The sequence below is a fragment of the Puma concolor genome, chromosome B1 (assembly GCF_028749965.1).
Source record: "Puma concolor isolate L17-30 chromosome B1, mPumCon1.1.hap2, whole genome shotgun sequence".
Taxonomy (NCBI): domain Eukaryota; kingdom Metazoa; phylum Chordata; class Mammalia; order Carnivora; family Felidae; genus Puma; species Puma concolor.
Window position 1 is genome coordinate 71,635,451 of NC_141670.1, and position 22,994 is coordinate 71,658,444.

Below are 22,994 nucleotides of genomic sequence, written 5' to 3' on the forward strand. Positions count from 1 at the left end.
ACAGTACTTTTTTAGATGTCCATTTCATTTAACCTTCATGGAATGCAAAATTATGTAGATTTTTAAAGCACTGTGGTAAATGTGTGCACCACATTTACGTGGTGAGCATGTATGAGCATGTAAGAATTAATGCCAGCTGTCTAACTGCAAATCCAGAAATTGTTATAAAGATTATAAAGATTGATTTTTTTTTTTTTTAATGGCATCAAATTCAGTAGAAAATCTTCATGGAGAAAGTCATGATGTACTTCTCTTATTTGCAGGACAGTGATTTTTGTTTCAGGATCTAAGATAAAGCCAAGTTTAATTTTAATCGTTCCTTAATAAGTTCTTAACATGTATAATCCAGGTATTTCTGTGTGGCTAAAAACTCCTTTTAAATACTTCTACAGAACTTACAAATCACATCAATACGTACTAGTGTTTATTTTCGAACAATAAGAAAAGTGTGTAATAGTAAAATAGTTAACATGAATTGTTTCAGTTTTCTTGCATATGATCTTTTCTCATACAATGCTTCTATTAGATAATTTTGAAAATGGACTGAAGTACATTTTTGACAGTTTCTGTTCTGCCCAACCAGTTTATTGAAATGACTTCGTAATTGCCAAACCCAAGGGATACTGTTTGGTTTTTCGTGTCTTTGACCTTTCTTTGGCATTGGTACATCAGCACTGTGGATCTCTTCTGTTTCTGGTGGATATTTCCCTTCCCTCTTTGCTCAGTTCTGTGGCATCCCTCATAGTGGCTTTCCCCAAGTTCCCTGACTCTTCCTTTTCAGGATGTGTTTGTTACAGGATCTCTTCTTTCTACCCACACTTGTAATGTTATCATTTCCTGGCATTCCTCAGAGAAGTGGTGATTCTATTCCCTGCCAGTGTTACTCCCTCACTGAAATCTCCATGGCTGTGCCTCTTAGGCCCACATGGGCAAATAATGTGAACAAACGACGATCTGGGCATTTAAACAACAACAACAACAACAACAACAACAACAACAACAACAACAACAACAAAGAAAGTAGATGGGGATCTTTTTTTTTTTTTTTTTTAATGTTTATTTAATTTTGAGAGAGACAGAGACATAATGTGAGTGGGTTAGGGGCAGAGAGAGAGGGAGACACAGAATCCGAAGCAGGCTCCAGGCTCTGAGCTGTCAGCACAGAGCCCGATGTGGGGCTTGAACTCAAGAACCATGAGATCATGACCTGAGCCAAAGTCAGACGCTCAACCCACTGAGCCATCCAGGCGCCCCTGAAAGTAGATGGGGATCTTTAAAGACAGAAAGAACATGTCTTTCCACTTGGTCCCAGTCTCAGTTGCAGTGAACGCATGAAGGCCTGGTGTTCATTCCTTCATCCGCCAAATACTGATACAGTATGTACTATGTTCCTGACACACAGGCATTAGGGATAAGGCAGGAAATTTAAAGACACCTCCTCTTCTGGAGCCAACACCAATTCCAGAGATCTGAACTCCATGGACTCATCCTAGGGCTAATGATACTTAGTATTACCAGATCTTCAAATTTAATATGTAAAACAGCCAGAAATCCAGATATTCTGTGCCATTCCACTCTTTAGAATCTTGACTTAAATTTGTAAAAAGAAACAGAGCTATCTGTTTCTTTTTACTACTAGGAACTACTAGTAGTAAACTACTACTACTTTTTACTACTAGGAACTACTAAAACCGCACTTCCCTGTTTGCTACATTATGCCTACAAAATATTCTACCCAAAGGCCTTCCCACCTACACCTGTTCTTCCAGCTTGATCTTCATCTGCTTCTTTGTTCCCCACCTTCTATTCCCAGCCCACCGTGCTGGGCCCTTCTTTCTTCTGTTGCATCTTACACATTGTCCTTCTCGCTACAATGCATTTCCATTTCCCCTCCTTTCACCCCCGCTCAGTCAGTGCTCATTGACAGCCCAAATGTTCCTTTGCAAACCAACCCTAATCTCACTGTATAGAATTACTCCTACTCTGCCAGTCTTCCACAGTATTTCCTACGAACTCTCATTAGAGCACTTACCAAAGTGTTTTATGGGCCCTGAGCCCAAGGAAGCTATAGTTTCATCTTTGAATCCTAAGAATCTAGCAGAACACTGTGCACCAAGTGAGCACTTCATAAATGCTTACAGAATGATCGACCAGGTCTCAAATCTGGCTCTCTTCAAACTAGCAACGGTGGTAACCTACATTAGATAGGTTTAGGGGAAAACCTCCCAAGCATAGAACAAACAGATACAAAAAAAGCTTTGTTTCACATGTAAACTATCTTGATATGAAAATTATCCTTTCATATAAAATGGTAGTTATCAACTTTTATACCCAGGAAATCTGAAATAACTACGTAGGTCTGTTCTTTTCTAATTTTTTTTTAATGTTTATTTATTTTTGAGAGAGAGAGAGCATGTGAGAGAGCAGGGGAGGTTCAGAGAGAGGGAGACACAGAATCCAAAGCAGGTTCCAGGCTCTGAGCTGTCAGCACAATGCCCCCGACGTGATCCTTGAGCTCCCAACGGCGAGATCATGACCTGAGCTGAAGTCGGACATTTAACCAACTGAGACACCCAGGCGCCCCTACTTAGGTCTGTTTTGTCCAAGTCCTCTAACCCCTAACCCCACCACTTTTCAGTCCCACCACATACATATATACCAAACTCCTAGAATAGTTCCACCGGTCGGTTTACACGTTTGTCATTGATGACCGAGAACTGTCGTGTGATGTAGCAGGTGTTCTCCCCTTTGTATTTGAGTTTTCTTATTTATTGCTTTCAGACTCCCACAGTTATATTAAAAATTCATGTGGAGGAGGGGGTACAGGATGCAGGATGGAGATGAAGGACAGCTTTATTGAATGGCAGCTGTGAGCCAACGGTGTTTTAGGTACACAGACGTCTCCTGTCCCAAAGTATCCCTGAGAGCTAAGTAGCATCATCCTCAATTTAAGACCAAGCAAAATGCAGCTGAAACAAGTTAAGTTACATGTCATAAGCGAGTTCTGGATACTTCTTCAGGAAGAAGATTTATAAATAGAATTGGCCCATTACATACTCTGTATATAATTTTCAATAATTTTTTCTTCTGTAAATTCAGTACTGCACAAAACATATTATTTTTGTTGTCTAGTATCTACTGAATTTATATTTTTGAAAACGCCTACCCGTGATTCTCAACCGTGTCAGACCTACATTTTAAGAAAGTTTTTGCAGTGTCCTCTTTAGTATTCTCGAAGGAAGTTCATAGAAGTGATCATCTATTCATATACACAATTGTTTGAAATATAAATATAATGGCATGTGTGCTATATAAAGCTAAAATAACAAAGTAAGTTTTATGAAAATAATGGATTTAAAATCATAAATACATACGCACAAGTATGCGAAGAAAATGCAAGGAAGTAGATATTTGCATCTTTTAAGTAGATTCATTGTGAATATGACAGTTCTAGATATAGACGAATATGTATATGTTTAATTGGTTTAATTGCAATACAGATTGTATAAGCAGTGTTTCTGTTCATGATATGTTTTTTTCCAACATAGTAATTCTTGCTAAGTTCCAAAACATAGAAACTTTCTTCAACTTATTTGATGGTTAAATTTCTGGAAAATTTGGTTTTACCTAAAACTGCAGAACATATTTGTGCTTACATGTGAGACAGCATTAGTTTCCAGACTCAGAGGAACTACATCAAAAATTTCACTTACATAAACATCCGGTGAACTGTTTGAAAGGCATGGAGAACACGGGGCCAATAATCACTTCTGGGACTTTCCATTATTGAACATTGTTGGACTGTGCCTGCCACGTGTCACGGTGCTATCCCCACCCCTGGTCTCAGTATAAGCCAAAATGCCTCTTAAGATTTCTGGAATGTTTCTTAAGAGGCAACACTGCTCCGGATGAGTACCACTGATCTAAACCTTTCAAACCAAAATTAACATTTGTTGGAAAAATATTGCATATTCCTTATGTTTAGGATACTGTGTACATTGCAGTGCAAATTAGAAGTATATAAAAACTGATTCCTTCCTTTCTTCAGGGATTTAACAGACTATGAAAATGGATCACTTGCATACATATAATGAATATTGAACATATGTGTTTATCAAAAAGAGAAAGATGACGGTGAGCTGAGAACACCCAGAAAGGTCTCACAGAGGCAGACTGGTACAAAGTGAGATTTGAAGGGTGTGTATATAATGATGCGGCTGTAGAGAAGCTTGCCTCAGAGATGAGGAAAGGGAGCCAAGGAGTCTGACTAGGGCGAAAGCGTTACTGTCGGAAAGTAATGGGCGATGAGAATAGCATTTAAAATTGGAGTAAAACTATCATGTCCAAATGGAAATTACATTGAATAATTCATAAGTTGAATGTCAGATATGGTTGCTCCCTACAAAATATTTAAGCCTTGAGATGGCTATTTTTAGTGAATTTGGAGTTCATCACCAGCAGCACTAGAGGGCTTAGAATAGAAGAGTCATTTTGCCCACATTGAGAAAGCGTTTTCGATTGTGCCTCTTCTTTGGAGTATTTGATTATATTGACCCAGTTAAATTTGGAATGGACTCCTGGCTCTGGTCCATAGATAGCTGCCTTGTATCCATGAACATGGAATTTGAATTGCTAAAGTAACAAATCATGCTGTGATCATGTGATGTTATGTCTCTTTTGCCTTTGTCTCTTGCAGGTATGATTTTGTAGAGGTTGAAGAACCCAGTGATGGAACTATTTTAGGACGCTGGTGTGGTTCTGGTACAGTGCCAGGAAAACAGATTTCTAAAGGAAATCAAATCAGGATAAGATTTGTATCTGATGAATATTTTCCTTCTGAACCGGGGTTCTGCATCCACTACAACATTGTCATGCCAGTAAGTACCACTTACAGATCCCCTGATTTAATTGGGTCAGTTATTTGCTTACCTTAAAAAAAGAAAAAAAAAAGGTGGGGGGGGGGAGAATCAGGAAAAACAAAAAACAAAACCTTTTCCCTACGTTGATTTTTTTATCCATAAACGTCATTGTAGTTATCACAAATAACTTAAATTCCATCACTACAGATCGTTAATCATTGGCCATGTTAAATACCTTTTCAGAGTAATGAAATAAAACATGTTTTTTTACAACTTTGAGGAGAAACCCCCTACCCAACTCCCCTGCAACTCACTATTCATTGTTTGTGGGAGGTTGCATAAGTACATAGCATTTTCTCTTGGAAAAAAAAAAAATAGAAAAATCTGTGTATTTATTGCTCTTCCCATTTAGATAATCATCAAAATTTGACTATATAAAGTCTTCCTGAATTTCAAGTTTGAGTCATATTAAGTAATAAAATACAATTTTATTTTCTAGCATTTTTGTAGAACTTTCTTATGTGATACTCTTTTGCATTTTGCTAAATGTTACTCTTACTTTAAAGAGATAAATTTTGAAGCTTACACGGGATTCTAACAGTTCTAATTTTCAAATTCATTTATATATTTGTTATGAATACATTGCAGACCTAGAAAGCCAGCACTGTTTGATATTAATACCATTTTAGCTAAATTCATGTCTGTAACTGCCCTAAAATTCCATTTTCTTCAGTGATGTTTTACTTTTTCTCCCCCATTAAGGTGGCATCTTTCCTTTTCTGGACCTGCCAAAAATTTATTTTTTATGTGTGTGGTTTATGAACATGTACACAACATTTTGTACATCATATTTTTCTTTTTATCGAGAGAAGTAAACTTACTAGCTCTTTCTAAAATCAGTGTTTTAGTAAAATATACTTTAAAAAGTAGTCATCTCTATTATCCTACTTATGCTAATATTTATCCTGCTTAAATAATACTTGTGGCTGTTCATGTTTCAAAAAAGAAGTTCTGAAGTTTTCACTGGAACGTAAGACCCCTATTTGGTCTTTGTTACTATAGTTTTAGTTATATCCTGGCGATTTGTATCCTTTACATATTATTTCAAACATTCATATCTATTTGCTGCACAACAGAAATATTAAACATGCTTTTACTATTTTTATCACATTACTTATAGTAATTCTGAAGTACTCTTACAAATATGATGATGTCACCTAGTATACATTTTAAATATAATCAATAATATCACCACTTAAAATAACATAAAAATTGATATCTTCAATACTTTTGACAGGAGACTTAACAAATCAGCAGGCACTCTGGGAACATAACATAATGTGGGTTACATGCATTAACATCTGTGTTCTTACTGGATATAAGAACAATGCTCATGGCAGGCTAACAGTTCATGAAGCCAATTAGAAAATATGGAATCAATATTAAACTTTATATGTTATATTCTTATTGTAATGTTAAGTAGAACTTTCTTTTTTCGGTTGCCCAAATTCAAGTCTGTGGAACATTAAGGATTTGATTAGATTAATAAATTTAAATATTATTGTAGATATAGGTAAAAGAAACCATAAATTCAAACTGAAGTTTGAAAAGGATCTTTTATTCATTTAGTAACAGTAGAATAATTTATTGTGTAAAATCAACATTAAGGGAGATAGCTCTAAACTATATGTCATAAATAAATTGTGAATCTTGATCAGTTACCTTATATAGATTATTTAAGATATCCACACCTCTGTTCCATGATGAAATACTTTTTGCCAGTATAGGGTCTCTACCATTTTTAGTTAATTTCCAAAACGTCTCTTACTTTAATAATTTAGTATTTTTCTTTAAATTTATTAAAATTGAAGACTTCTATCTAGAAATGAGGAATGTTAATAGTAGACAAGAATGAGCATTTTCAAAAACCACTCGGTATCTATCGATACTGTTTTCAACAACCACTATTGATATTGTGATGATTTGTTTGAATAAAGCCACTAAGAATCTGTTTAACACACTTTCACAGTGTCTTACTTTAGAGAATTTATGAAGTTAAAATTTTTTAAGTCTGAGATGGCAGAGGGAGCTAGGACTATACTTTCACAAAGTTGTACAGTCCACATCTTCAGTGTGTGTAGGTAGCATATGTAGTGTTCTTAAATATATAAAGATGAAACAATTAAGTTTCACTCAAAAACGTAATGATGGGTGTTACAACACAGCAAAGGTTTTTTTTTATCCCTAATCTGTGACAAAATAAAACTTGAAACCGGTGCGCCTGGGTGGCTCAGTCGGTTAAGCGTCTGACTTCGGCCCAGGTCAGATCTTGCAGCTCGTGAGTTCGAGCCCCGTGTCAGGCTCAGTGCTGACAGCTCAGAGCCTGAGGCCTGCTTTGGATTCTGTGTCTCCCTCTCTTTCTCTCTGCCCCTCCCCAGCTCATGTTCACATTCTGTCTCTGTCAAAAATAAATAAACTTAAAAAAATTTTTAAAAAAACTTGAAACTGAGAAGATACTTATATTTTAAATAAACTCTCTTCTTCCCATTATATTACTTTAAATATGTATAACTAACAATCATCCTGCTACAGAATAAGACATGAAAGCTAAAATATATATATATATGCCAACATCAAGGGTTGTATTTTTCTAATTTTATGACTGCATGGCTTAGCTAGTTGTATAACTCACGGAGTTGTGTGGATTAAATAAAATACGTAAAGATAAAAACACAGGAAATTTATAGTGTTGTGCTCAGTTCTGGGGCACATTAGAGGTTCTTAATAAATACTTGAATGCTGAGTTGATGATACCATTCACTCACTCCAGCTTAACTAACAGAAGATTCACTGACAGCTGTATTTTTATCTGTGAGAGTATATCCTGTTCATGAGCCTTGAAATGAGATAAAGCATCGTAGGGTCTGTAGTAATTACCATCCATCCTCTTGACTCAGAAGGGCCCTGCCACCTGAATTTGACCTACTATTGGAGATTTACTGTGATTAAGATCAGAAACTGCATCTGAGAGACTTTAGATGAAAGGTGTATCACCGGGTGCATCACTGAAATTAAATTCAGTGCATTTTTAAATAGTTATTGAAGTTGTTTGATAAGCTGTAAATATGGGAATTGACATTCTCCTGACATCCTTTGAGCCATATTTTGCCTGGCACCGAAGTTGACCTGTGCTGGGCTGCAGAACATGGAAATATGTAGAAATATACATAGGACATCTTCTATTAATTTGTCTTATGCTCAGGAAACCAGCAGCCATTGGATTGCAAGAAACAAGAGAATTTGATGTCATGGTCCTTGTTGCCTAATAAATATGACTTGGTGATTTTGATTTTGCCAGATTGTTCAGTTCTGTTGGGTTTAAATCTATTTTGGCTATTTACCTACCATTTCATAGAATCCTTTCTCTTGGTTCCTTGTATGCCTCTTCCCCAACACAGCCACACTCCCGTTCTCAATAACTGCCTGCAGAAGGGTGAGATTTGGTTAGTGAAAAGCTGACAAGTGATTTTGCTGTTAAGCCTTCCAGAATGTTTTGAATTATCATTGTGTGTTGCTACATGACATCCTTCCCTCCATGGCCCTCCTCCCCACAATATTATTACTAGCCTGGAAAGATCCATCAATCTTATCTGTGTATCAATGAATGAAAGCCTAAGGGAAGAAAGTTTACCTTTTCAAGAACAGACTTAAAAGTTCTTGTGGCGTTTGCTCAAGGGCACATGCCCCTCCAACCCCTGGATCATCTCCAATACTTTTTTTTTTTTCTTTTTTGTCAAAGATGTACTTCATAATTAGCACACCCAGCTCCTCAAAGGCATTGGTCTCATTGACTGCAAACCCACCCTTGCAAAATAGGACCTTGGGGGCCACTGGCCACAATGGTCTCCTTTAATTTTCTAATGATAAAAATGATAGGAACCATAGGTCCTTAGTGGACTATTAGATTCCCGAACTGAGGTTTGCTACTGAGTGCCTAGCACACCCTGAAGCACCTGCTCACTAGTATCTCATGGTAGTTCAGCCAGTTCCCCTGGGAGTTGTCTAAACCCCCCTGGAGCTGTACTGACTTCTCATTTAGTATGTGTTACCTCTGTTAATGTTGTATAATAGTGCTGTTTTGTCAGCTAGAGCACTGAAGAATCACACTAATGACACCAGGTATTCTCCTGGTCCTGATATATTAGAACTAGTTTCCCTCTCTCTCTCTCTCTCTCTCTCTCTGGTGGGAGTGGAACATCCCAAGTAGTTCAAGAAATTGGTGCCTCCTTATGACATGATAACCATTAATGTGTATAATCATACTCATCAGCTTTTTTATAATTAGCTTAATATTTTGCATCTGTTCACACACGAACAAAAACTTCGAGTTTAATCAGTTCTTTTTTTTTCTGGGACAATTATGGAGAAAGTGTATTTTGATATTCTTTATAGTCTACAAGTAAGGGAGACCATTCTGCAGCCTTCTTTTGGAGCATGAATGGATATGTTTGATTCTAACTAACCTTTAAGTCTGGTTGATTCTATACCAACTTTAGGTAGTATGTAGCTCAGCAGTAGAATTCTAATACATTAGTTAAAATTTTCAGAAACAGTGTTGCCATACATGTTGCCATTAAAAACTATGTTCATAACCACATAAATTTACTACATAAATTTAAAATGTTAGCATTTCAGTGTTATTTTCGAGAATTATTTATGGAAATATATACCCCCTTATGCCCCATTAATAAGTAATGAAAAATAAATTCATGCATATTGATGCCAAACAATATCCATTCAGCTTTTATGATTGTGCATAAGGAGTTAATAATGTCTTTGATTTTTTTTTCCCCTTCATGCTAAAAAAAAAAAAAAGGCCTGGTAGATTAGCAGTGAGAGATTGTTTGGGAAGAAATGAAGCAAAACTGAAATAAAACAGTGCAAGCTTGTTTCTGTTTGGAGGCCACACACATTGAGAGCCCAGCGCACATTTCGGATCTCTTACAAAGAAAAGAAAATTTCTTGTTTAATTTTGGAGTAATTTATAATAGATTATGTATGTTTTACTCTGTGTACTGTAGCATAAGCACCATTATTTAAAACTGTTAGCAAACCTACAAAGGCTGAAAAATAGCATCTTTTCTTCTAGCATCAAAAGATCTTATTAAAAGTTTATTTGTAAGAAAATAAGCCTTAATATAAAAATATTGCATATTTTTATCAGTTACTTCAAAAACCCATACCTATTTTGAAATAAAATATACAAACCCAAATATGAATATTTTTAGTGGTTTCATTCTTTACATATAAAGCTATTTCTTTCGAGTATAATGTTGTTTGTTATATTTATATATCTGTTTTAAAACAGTTGTGAGATTTGAAGATTTTTTTTTCTCTCTTTCCAAACCTGGTTAACACTTTGAAGGATGATTAAAATACTCTTTATTGATTTCTTTTAAAACAGTGTCTTTGAATATTGTATTTTCCAGAATTTTTTAATAAGCTTCCTGATCAGAAGTAATAACATAATATTTTCAACAATTCATCTGCTCTCATTTTTTAATGTAATAAACGGATCAGTTTAGATTAAGAGAAATAGATGTTATAGCTACCGGGCTAATTGACTCCATATATTTTTATCTTCTTTTCCTTTATTGCCTGAAAAGAGGAGTGTGGGGTGATGAATGAAGTGAAGACTCCTTTAACTCACAACAGTCTGTGAAACTCCTCTTTTAAGTTGCTTCTAAAGTTTTTCTATTATTTATTTTCTGTTTTCTTTTTCCACTGATAAGTGACAGTTGTTTGGATATCACGTATTTTTTTATTCTTTTTAGTAAAGTTATACCCAGCGATGAAATAATACTAGAGAGCGGCACGCAAGTAATGTAGCTACTTTATAACCCCAACCATGGGTTTTCCTTAACAGTGATTTTTTTAAATGACTTGTCCAGAGTTAAGTCAGTGCCTGGCCAGTGTGCACTATAGAAGGGTGTATGGTTTCTGTGGGGAAGGCTTAGAAGGACACTTGATGCCTGAGGTGCCATTAAGGAATGCATGACTGATTGCCAAAGTAGTTATTAATTATGCGGGATACGGAGAACAAAGCCGCTCAGTGAATATTGAAGTTGGAGGGAGAAAGGAGGAGGGGGATATTTTTTTCCGTCCTTTCTGGCATGTGCCAGTAGGTTATTTCACTCTTAATATCATGTAAAGGAAAGTTTTAACTGAAGGCCAAATTTGCTTTTATGTTCAGGTTAAGAAAAATTCCAAGTAATTCTCAAACAAGGTATCAAGTTCATTTTCTTAGGTGGGGGTGGGGGGGTGGGGGAACAGCATACCTGGAATAAAAAATACATACAGCAATATCGTAACCCTAATCCCATAGGAAACAAATTCAGTATTAAAATGTCAAGATTTTAAAAAATCGTGAATTTTCATAGCAAGTTGCACTGCATGCCTATATTACTATATTAAACTTATTTTAATGAGTGAAAAATTCAGGTTTTAAACCTTTAAAATAAATTTTTATTAACCTTAAGAGAGAATTAAGAGAAAATAATTGTTAGAATTTTTTTGTAGTATTTACAGAATAAAAGAAGTTGTTTCAAATACTGTATCTCTATAGTATATAGTCTGAAACACTTTTTGAATGATTAGGTTTTTATGAAAATATACAGTGTAATTGTATATTTATGGAGGGAGTCTAGAGATGACAGTATTTTATTACATCAAAGAAATTATACAGTTGCCACGAAGACTAAGCTTTTACTTGGCTAAGAGCTGTTTAAAGTATTTTTCTACCAACTCCTACCCCATGGGCACAGTGCTCTCTTTCATGTGAAGATCATGGTCTCTTCCATTTCTACTGATTCTTTTTGTCCCAGTTAATTCCTAGCTATCTAAAAAAGAACTTCACAGACGGTATGATTTGTAGTTAGAAAGGAAAAGTCAGTTGGTGCTACTGTAGGGATGGTAAGAGGCAGAAAAACCACTTTAAGTTGATGTACAAGGGGTTATAAATATGAATTTAGGAAAGCTTGAAGTTTGATTGATTCATATTTTATATCTCAAGCCACAAATATTTAAAAGCTTAGACTTCATATGACCCTAAACCTGATGGAATGATTCTCTAGAAGTTGGTTGCAATTTAAAATGATAACATAAATACTTTTGTCTTCAATACCCCATCCATTCTCCTGTTACGTCTTCTGGCATGTATTGAAGAATATTTGACGAAATATTTCATTGTGAGAAATTTTTAAAATTTATGGCATTGCCCTGGGTCTCTGAGAACTCACCTTGCTTTGAGGGAAAAGAAATGTATACACACAACACACATGCATACACACACACACACACACACACACACCCCTATATAAATATACTACATGAATAAGTATAATAGAAACGGTTTGGAAAGATTTGGAGAAGAGAGACAATTGTTCAGAACAGACAGATATTATGACTCTTTAAGGAAAAAACAAACAAGCAATCAAACAAACAGAAACCCTGGAAATTGCTTAGTATAGACTTGATGTCAAATATATTATTAAAAATTTCTAAGGGCGCCTGGGTGGCTCAGTCGGTTGAGCGTCCGACTTCAGCTCAGGTCATGATCTCACAGTTCGTGAGTTCAAGCCCCACGTTGGTCTCTGTGCTGACAGCTCAGAGCCTGGAGCCTGCTTCGGATTCTGTGTCTCTCTCTCTCTACCCCTCCCCTGCTCGTGCTGTCTCTATCTCTCTCTGTCTCTCTCTCTCTCAAAAATAAATAAACATTAAAAAAATTAAAATGTCTAAAGAATTTATTAAAAATCATATTACCAAATATCAAAGATGATGATTCTCTTTATCTAGAGTGGTGCTCAGTTATCTGCATCTTCAAACATGCTTGGGGACTCTGATACAAGATGTTCTCACATTGAGCTTGTGGGTGAGAAACCTCTCTCCACTATAACTGAGCAGATGCAGAGAGTTTTGCTACAAGATGTTGGGGAAATACTTTTCATATTCAAGCAAACATGAATATTTTTTGAACAGCTGAGAAATTCTGCATGAATATTTTATTGCTAACATATTCCTGTGTTCTCTATATTTCAAGATTACAAAAAACGTGGAACTTTCTCATAGAATTAGAAATGGATAGATTTCAATTTAAATTTTTTTTCATGTTTATTTATTTTTGAGATGGAGAGAAACAGAGCACAAGTGGAGGAGGGGCAGAGAGAGAGAGTGAGGGAGACAGAATCCAAGGCAGGCTCCAGGCTCTGAGCTGTCAGCACAGAGTCCGGTGCGGGGCTCGAACTCACAGACCGTGAGATCATGACCTGAGCCGAAGTTGGACGCTTAACTGACTGAGCCACCCAGGTGCCCCAGGTTTCAATTTTTAATGCTTGCATTTGTTGTACTGACTTTTCTAAGCTATGTAGTGAGGCTTATCAGCTTTGCCAACTGTCAGTATCTCTTACCCATGTAACTAGAATCAATGACAGTCTGCCTTCTTCTCTAGTTCAGCACTAAGCTTGGCTGATAATTCACATATGGCATAGATCCAGCACTGAGGCGTGGTTCTAGACTAGATATTCATTTATCCTGTGGTATAAAGCACTATTCTTAGTAAAATAAGGCAGTCCCAACCACAAAGAAATATTCTTTCAATCTCCTCAGACATTTTTTCACATGTAATTCCAATTTTTGTCCGAGTTACACTCGCAAATTTTTAAAAGGCAAATATTTCTCTTAGACTTGTTACAAAAAAGCAGGTGTCCCCAATTTCCTCTGTCCATACTACTTTCCTGTACTTTGGAGGCAAGTACTTCCACTTCGTTTAACTGATTCTTTTAGGATTGACCTCTATACCTTCATGTAACATGCTTCTGTTGCTACTTCTTGCTTCTTTGGTTTTAAAGAACTATCGATGATCTTCACTGACTTCCCTCTCTGGAATACGAGGCTTTCTTTCTTTCACCCTCCTGCATTTACCACACATGCAGAAGCATCCCGTCATTGGCTTCTCTAGTATATCCTGATTATATCAAGATCCAAATCCATTGTGTACATTATGGTGGCCATGTAATCATTTTTCACTGCTGAGCCATAAAGTATACTGTGACTGCATTTCCTTTCCTGCCTTGTTTTATTTTGTTTTCCTCAGAGTTGTGTTAGTTTTTGGTTTGCTGCTTAGCTTTCTACGTATGTATCAGCTATTCATCCCCAAACTGTTCCTCAAATTGTGTGAATCTCCTCTCAAATTCATGTTCTCTAATAATTTCACTGACCAGAAGAAATCTCTGCTGAAACAATCCAGGACACTTCAATTTAGATTGATTTCCCTCTAGACCTGCCACACAGCTGTCATCCTTGGGGTGCCACCCACCTCCACTCCCCCCATCATTATCTTGAGTATTTCCTTTGTCATTTTCTTGCTTTAGATCTCTTGTTTGCAGGATCTTTTGTCTTCTTCTCTCCTTTGCTTCCTGTTTGGGAAGAGAGTAAATGAATTTACTGTGAAAAAGGAGCATCAGAGATACAATTTTGTGGGCTTGAATAACTGAAAATTCCTTCACTTAACCGTCAACCCTAAATGAATACTTGGCTAAGTCTAGAATTTAAGTTGGCCACTTAAAAACTGACTGGACATTCTGTGTGTGTGTGGATAGGCTTGCTGACTGCAGTCTTCTCTGTATTGTGAGTTGGCCAGGTCAATTCCTTGAAAGCCCCCTGATTCCCCTAATCTCTTTTCTAAGGGTTATAATCCTGGCTGCCAGTTCTCTGAAATGAGAGCAGAGTGGATTAAGACTGAGAGCCTCGGCATTAAGTGTAAACACATTTACTCAACCGCCGCCATAACCCTATATTCAGAATATCACAGCTCCCACTCTGCTTGGGTTCCCCAGTCCATCAATCCTCAGTGTTATTCTGTTCAGGGAAAAAAATTTGGACGAGTCAGTCTCCTGCCACAGTGGGAAGATAGATTTGGAGTGCCTGACAGCTTCATGAGTTTCAACCAGTCTTCCTGTTTTTAGCTCCCCTGTCCTTCCCACTTCTATCAGTACTGATGTCAGTACATCCCAGAGCTTTTTGGTTGCTCTTTCGTGTAAGCCAGGTTGCTTCTTGATTGTCCCCTGCGGAATTTTGGTCCACCAATTGAATGATTGCACACCTACCTACTTTTCAGTTTCCAAAATTTTACCACCGTTGACTCCTTTCTTTGGCCTTGAAGAATTATGCATTTAAAAATTATCTTCAGAATCAATCATTTTAGGAGAGAACAGAGTTCAAGTCATCATATTTGTCTTTATTCATATAGTGATGTCCTTATCAAACACTAAGTTTGCATTTGATCAATAAGATACTCAAATTCCATTCAGTATTTTGAGGGCATGGTATGTGCCAGGTGCCACGCTCTGTAATTGACCTTGAGGGACAACTCCATTATTTTTCCATGCCAGATGAAACATCCCTTATAGCAGTTGCTTTGCATCATGGTGCTAATATTACATTTCCTTTTTTAATGCTGGGGAGTCATAGGTAGGACTTGACGTTGATTAGCCACTTACCGTATCCTGAACTGTGTTGTAATATTAGTATTATGTCCAGTAGTATCCAATAGCATAACAATCATGGTTCATTAATTTTATGGGTTAGTTGTTACCAATTCACCATATGATCCATACCTTTTAGAAAATGCTATCCTCATAGTTTTCAAATATTTCTCCATTTGAGTAATGCTGTTGATGTATTTGAATGCCTTGAATGTTACAACTAGAGCTTTAAAATTTTTACTTCTCTCTTTAAGATGACATAATGGCTGTTTATTTAATGTTATTTTGAAATCACATGAATCTTATTTTATATACAATATAAGCATCAATTCTTACTTCCTCTTAGAACAAAAGTAAAAGTTAAGTGCAATTAACATTATATACTTTTGAAGAGGTTAAATTTTGAAAGCCAAGTATATTGTAAACATATATCTTTTTTAACGTTTATTTTTGAGACAGAGAGAGACAGAGCATGAACGGGGGGAGGGGCAGAGAGAGAGGGAGACACAGAATCGGAAGCAGTCTCCAGGCTCTGAGCCATCAGCCCAGAGTCCGACGCGGGGCTCAAACTCACGGACCCCAAGATCGTGACCTGAGCTGAAGTTGGATGCTTAACCAACTGAGCCACCCAGGTGCCCCTATTGTAGACATATTTTGGAAAGGAAGTGCTTAATGATATCAACTTGGAAATAGTTGAATTAGGCAGAAGAAAATGATAAATATATATTGAAAGAAGTACTGGGCGGGGCGCCTGGGTGGCTCAGTCAGTTGAGCATCTGACTTCGGCTCAGGTCATGATCTCACAGTTCATGGGTTCAAGCCCCAGATGGAGCTCTAGGATGCTGACAGCTTAGAGCCTGGAGCCTACTTTGGATCCTGTGTCTCCCTCTCTCTCTGCCCCTAACCCACTCGCATTCTGTCTCTGTCTCTCTCAAAAAAAAAAAAAAAAAAAAAAAAAAAAACATTAAAAAAAATGAGATAGAAGTACTGGGCTTGATGGGTGCTTTTATATCATCTGACGCCCATAATGCAGTATTATCACCATTTGATAGATTAAAACTCAGAGAAGGTCACATACTTAGAAGTGAGGATATTAAATAGGGCTTTCCTAATTCTGGGTAAAGCCAGGCTGCCTCTGGACTACTTTGGGAAGATCACTGACGAAGGGAAAACAAATGTAAGATTTTCTCTCACCACCTTTGCTTTCTTATCTACTTCTTATTCTACTTCTACCCCATTTCTATTTTCATCTTTCCTTATTAAAACACTTAAGTATTAAGAAATAATACAATAGAAAATTGATTATGATGTCATGGATACTTTAGAAACTTTGAGAAGTTGGTGAACTGAGTGAGAATTTACCTGTTTGTTTTTTTTTTTTTTTTATATATAAATGAGAGTCGCGATGAATATTGAGGATTCAATTTTGCTTTCTCCACACAATTACCTTTAAAATGCAAACAAGGGGCGCCTGGGTGGCTCAGTCGGTTGAGCGCGGACTTCGGCTCAGGTCACGACCTTGCGGTCCGTGAGTTCGAGCCCAGCATCGGGCCTCTGTGCTGACAGCTCAGAGCCCGGAGCCTGTTTCAGATTTTGTGTCTCCCTCTCTCTGACCGTCCCCCGTTCATGCTCTGTCTCTCTCTGTCTCAAAAATAAATAAATGTTAAAAAAAAAAATTTTTTTTTAAAAATTTAAAAAAATGCAAACAAGACTTATAGCTCCTTTAAAAGTTACTTTTGAAGTAGGAGCTCCTGGGTGACTCCGTTGGGTAAGCCTCCTACTCAGGGCAAGATCTCACAGCTCATGAATTCGAGCCCCAGGTCGGGCTCTGTGCTGACAGCTCAGAACCTGGAGCCTGCTTCGGATTCTGTGTCTCCCTCTCTCTGCCCCTCCCCTGCTCGTGCCCTGTTTCTCTCTCTCAAAAATAAATAAACATTAAAAAAATTTTAAGTTATTTCTGAAGTAAAGACAGTTTCTTTTAAAGAAGGTAAAAATGCACATGGAGTCAATATTTCACTGATTATATTTCACTGATCAGTCAAATTTCATCACTATTGAAAATTACCATAGTTACTTGTGAGTGCATTAGCAGTCTTTTCAGCTCCAAAGAATTTTTCAGAATTGTGTCATTAAGGAGACTTTCAAGGCTAAAATGTATACAAAAAAAAAAAATAAGCTAAAACTGAGAAACATAGCAAGGAAAAGGAGATTTAATTGGAAGACTTCTATCAAGCACATCCTAAATGTAGCACTGTGGAGTACAAAAGACCCCTGGCATTTTTAGTCTTAAATGAGGCAGTCTGTGCACAGAGTCTGAAATATAATAGGCTTTTGATAATCTTTAAAATGAATGGAAAAGGAAACACAAATCTTAAGGACTGATATACAAGGGAATGACCTGTCACAGCTATTTTCAGGGCGACGCCTCTGGGCGAAGGCCCCACTGAACTAAGGGAGGAAATTCCGGAACCAGGATGTCTCTGTGTCAGTGCCCCCGGCAAAGGTCTTGTATCTGCCTAGGTGTTTCCACTCTAGTTACGTCAAGTCCTCTTTTGTTTAAGTGTGAATAAAAGCTGGTATGAAAATACCTGCCTGGTACCTTTCCTGTGTTTCTCCACTGCAAGTAGTTATTCAGAAGACGGATTAAGGCTGTCATCTGTTGCCTTAAAGGACTATATGAATTATCTCAAGTACTTCCAAAGCAGGTTTGCTAAAGAAAGCCAAGGTTTATGTTAGAAACTACCCCCCACCCCGCACCACCATTGCATGAATAATAGGAAAGGCATTGAAGTGGCAATTATCTAAGTCTCTAAAATAAAATCTGAAGATAGGAGTTGGAAGTAGGTGCGGAGAGCTCCCAGTCAGCTCAGGTCGTGTCCACTCTGTCCTCTGAGATTGTGCCCTTACATTTTATAGCACTGCTATAAAAAGGAAATGCCTTTTTCCAGTGGAATAACATTCTGATAGGGTGAAAAAAGAGAGAGAGAAAAAAAAAAGCAAAACACTTTCCTGCCGGGTGTAAGTTAATGAAATAGCATTAAGTGTAATTAGTTGTTTTAGGAAAAGACATGTGAAAGGCAGTGAATTGTTAGACAGAGAAACACTGCATGCCAAAACTTGACTCCCAATACCTGGGAGAGGCAGTATTAAAATACATGACACATCCTTTGGATCAGATTCTTTAGAAGTCATCTCAAACATTCTGACACAAATATTTCCCCCCCCTTTTTTTTTTTTTTTTTTTTTGGAATATGATGAATGATGCTTTGTGGCACTCTAGTCCCATTACTGATAAAAAACGATAAAAAGAACTTCCAGATCTACCCAGGCTTACAGAATTTTGTTTTAAAGACAGGGATCCCTTTCAGACTGGGTCTTCTGCAGGATCCTGCATTCTCTCTGAATTCATTGCTCACTGCTATTTAGTCATCTTTTGGAACTCAGAAAAGGCTGAATATTTGATGCCTACATGTCAAGAGGGGTACGTTTGACTACATTTGTAAATGTAACAATACCGAATGGGAAGGTGTTCCTTGCTACTGCATATTTCAGGGGCTTTCCCAAATGCTGGGATCCTGCTTTTCATTTATCTGCAGTTTATGTTTTCTCTTCCAGTAGGATTTCTAATTACATAAAAGGGCTTCACTGTTTCCTGTGGCTTGCCACAGTCTTTATTTGGCATAAACGGCAGGGGATAATTCCATGTCACTGAGCAATTTTAGGATCTTAACTCTTTAAAAGGACGTATAGTCTTTCAGCAAGATACTGGACTTTCCGCTGTGGTGCCTTTGCATTTGGTTTTTACTCCTTTATGTTGCAAGGCTGTGGCAGGATGCAATTTAGTGTAAGTAAGGATTCAGTCATTTGACTTGGCGATACAGGTCATTTTGTATTTTAACTATAAGTTTGTATTAAGCCGGGGGGAAAAAAAACTCCCTAAATAAATAATAGTACACATCATTTCTTGAACATCTGCTACTGTATCGAGTTCCTGATGTATATCATTTCATTTATTCAGTATAATAACTAAGAAATCATTCCTCTTACCAAGAGGTATGTTCAGAGAAAGAATGCAATTTGCTTAAGGTCCAGAACAAATCAATAGGAAAAATTGTAGTCTAATCACGAATTTCAACTATAGCGTATGATATCTCTTAATCAACTTTTGTTCAATAAGAACTTTTTTAGCCTTTTACTTTGAGATAATTATAAGTTGGTATTCATTTGTAAGAAAGATCATGTATATACCCTGCACCTCATTTTCCTCAACGGTAATAACAACTTGCATAACAAGATGTAGTACAATATCACTACCTAGAAAATGACCTACAATCCACAAAGTTCAAAATTAAATTTTTGAATAAATAAAAATATGTAACACCATAGGAGGTGTTCCATGAAAGTCTTTATGAAGACTTTCATAAATAAAAATTAGAAGAATATTTGGTGAGTACATATTTTTTTTTAATGGCTTAATCAAAAATAATGAGAGAGAACACATTTTTGCATCACAAAATGCCTTCAGTGTGCCAGTTTAGGTCAGGAGAGAAATTTTTATTTTAAACTAGGTAATCTCATAATCTTCATCTAAAATTCTGTGTGGTGCAGAACCATTTTCGCAGCTTAGAATAGAACATCTATCATAGATTAAAGATTACAAAATCAAAAATAATACCACAAATCACTCTTCTTGATGTGGGATTCAAAGTAAATGTGTGAAACATAAATAGTCACTATAAATAAATCCATGAATAAGGCTTTGCTGCCTCTGAGACAGAGATTAATGAAGTTTTAGGATGCTAAGAGCTCAAGATATAATCTATAGCTTTAAACTGATGTCAAGATTGAGAATTGATTGCTTAAAAAGCCCTTCATTTCTCCAGGTTAGATTGATGATTTTAGTGCTACTAAATCTCCTCTCATGCAAAATTTATATAATTTGGCTTCAACAGGTATGGTATGTGTGCGCGTTGGGGGAGGATTTACATAATTGCATAATATGTAAAAGTTAAGCTAGTTCAAAAGCGAAAGATAGTGATGTGTGTGATATTCTCAAGATATTTTTAAATTTTGGAATTCAATAAGAGCCAGCTCATGTACCCATGGAGGCTGATAACTGGCATATTGGCTGACTGGAATAGTTCAGATGGAGAATCATAAAAATGATACACATATTTTGTGAGCATTTAATTTTAATTCCCTTACTCTTCATTTAGGGCCAAGCCCTTTGTTTTAAGTAGGAATGTGCTGATTGGAGTCCTGTTGTATTTCTTCCACAAATCTTAGCCGTAATGTATTAATCATGACTTTCAGTTTGGGTTTAAGTGAAAACCAGAACTTGAAGATAACCATTTAAAGCAATCTAAGTGTATAATTCCTTTAGGATTTTATGAGGTTCCACCTCCTACATTGGTCTCTCTCATACCTACTTGAACAGCAGTTGTTTTAATAGTAACTCATTTTTGTCCTTCCAAAGCATTCATTCATCATGAAGCAGCAACTCATATTTGATTGGGTTACATAGTATTTAAATAGGGATATTTACAAAACAAGTACTACTGATATAAAGGGCTTGGAGAACAAATACAACTGTCTCCTTGTAAGTGTAAAATTCAGCTGGGGGAAGCAGAAAGGATGCTGGTGGTAATCAGTGAGCTATGGGCATCACCTATCAGCATGCTTGCCTGCGTAGGAACCTAAAGAAACCGGAGCAGTTAAGTAGCACTTGGTTAAAGTAACGACCATTCTCCTTTGTTCAGTTTCAGTATTGATACAGCCTGATAGTGTATCATTGTAAAATTGTAAATAAACAAATACTGCATAAATATACAAATAATAAATATATATAAATATGTAATAAATTTTAAAATATGTGTGGCCATATTTGGTAATGGGTCATCGTGCCTTGTTATGTATATCAGAATGCCTGATAACATGCCATGGTGCGGTGTAGACATTGAATGCATTTTTATCCACTTCTGTAATTCTTCCTGAGGAGATTTAGCTTCGTTATTTTTCAAGCTGTAGGGAATAGCATGGCTACCTGGAGGTCACTTAAAGTTCGAAGGAGTGTTTTCAAGTAGTGAGATATTCTTTATACAGAACTTCAGATGGAGATGTATGGAGAAGCAGTTTTATCTTATTAAAAAAAAGCAACATGGCTTGCAGAAAGTATTAACCAACGTAATGGAGGAGTAGGGTTCTCTTTTCTTCTTTCTCTTCCTCCTTCCTTCCTTCCTTCCTTCCTTCCTTCCTTCCTTCCTTCCTTCCTTCCTTCCTTCCTTCTCTCTCTCTCCTCTCTCTGACTCCCTCTTTTCTTCTTTCCCAAGGACTCCCCTATCCTCAACTACTTCGTGACTTATGTTGTTTTCAAAGTTAATGTTGCAGAGTTTTGTCCATACTTTACCACCCTGTGCTTACATAGCAAAATACCATGCTTCTTTGTTTGTTTGTTTGTTTGTTTTAATTTTTAAGTTGAATTGACTTCTCAGTTCAGATCAGGTATTCTACTTTGTAATCTATGGCATGTGCCTCTAATGTAGGGTGTGCTCTGATTTGACCATCCCCTTACAGGAAGGACAAGGGGTGGTTGAATCCGAGCTATTCGGCTATGCTGCTCGTTTCCACAGCGTATGAGCCTCCCCGTGACTGTCAACAGATCAAGCTGAATGAATACGGTTTAAAGTGAGCCGCTGGTTTATTTTCCTTACAAGCTACCGTGGTCCACATAAACACATAGTTAGGAAGGCTTGGATACACAGTATTTTGTGACACGAAGGATATCTACGCTAGCAATAATGTTTACTCCTCTAAGTTCTTGGGCATTACTGAAGCATCCTTAGCGCCTTGGACTGACCTTGACCAAGATTCTTAACGGAGGCCTCACTGCAAAGGAGTTGTGTTATTGGGACCTTGAGTGCCACAGATCTGGCTTGAACTCTTACTCCTCCACTAATCTACCTTTATAACGTTGGGAAAGTTTTCCTACCCACAGAATGTGAGTGACGAAAGTTTCTGCCTTATAGCATTGCTGTGAGGATAATTAGCTCAGTGTTTGGCATGCCATCAACAAGTATGTGCTACCTTTATTTGAAAGGTCAGATTTTCTGATTGTAAGCCACTGTCACCCTAAGTGGGTATTCTTTAAACTTTTAGGCCAAGACTCCACCATAAGAAAACATTTTAAAGTGTAGTCATGCATGCATATGTGCAGACACACACATTTTAAAATAGGATATGCAGGGATACGTATGTATTGTGAAATAATAGTTAACCTTAATATATGAAATCAGTGTGATGTTTTCTGTTTCTTTTTTTTTAAGAATCCTTGTTACGATGTAGTCAATTACCCACTAAATGTGTTACAGCTTGAATTTGAAAAATCCGATCTAGATTGTAAAAGATGTATCATTTATAAATGAAAGAATATACTGGTCTTCCATTAATGTTGACCTATTCAAAACTTACTCCTTTTTAGTAACTTGTCCCCGATGATCGCTTTTCAGAATGTTCCTCCTACTTTAGTGATGCTAAGAACTATTTATTGAATGGCTACTTAACACTCTTTGAAACCAAATGGGTAACGTGACTGCAG

At 36.8% G+C, this 22,994-nt stretch overlaps 1 protein-coding gene across 3 annotated transcripts in view; it reads left to right on the forward strand.

The window, feature by feature from the left end:
* The window catches only part of PDGFC (platelet derived growth factor C), a 206,955-nt gene that overhangs the window by 147,151 nt on the left and 36,810 nt on the right, over positions 1-22,994 (forward strand). For all 3 annotated transcript variants that reach the window (XM_025921706.2, XM_086704006.1, XM_086704005.1), the window contains one exon: positions 4,697-4,877. In XM_025921706.2, coding sequence (XP_025777491.1) covers positions 4,697-4,877 — 181 coding nt within the window. The remainder of the gene's footprint in view (positions 1-4,696; positions 4,878-22,994) is intronic.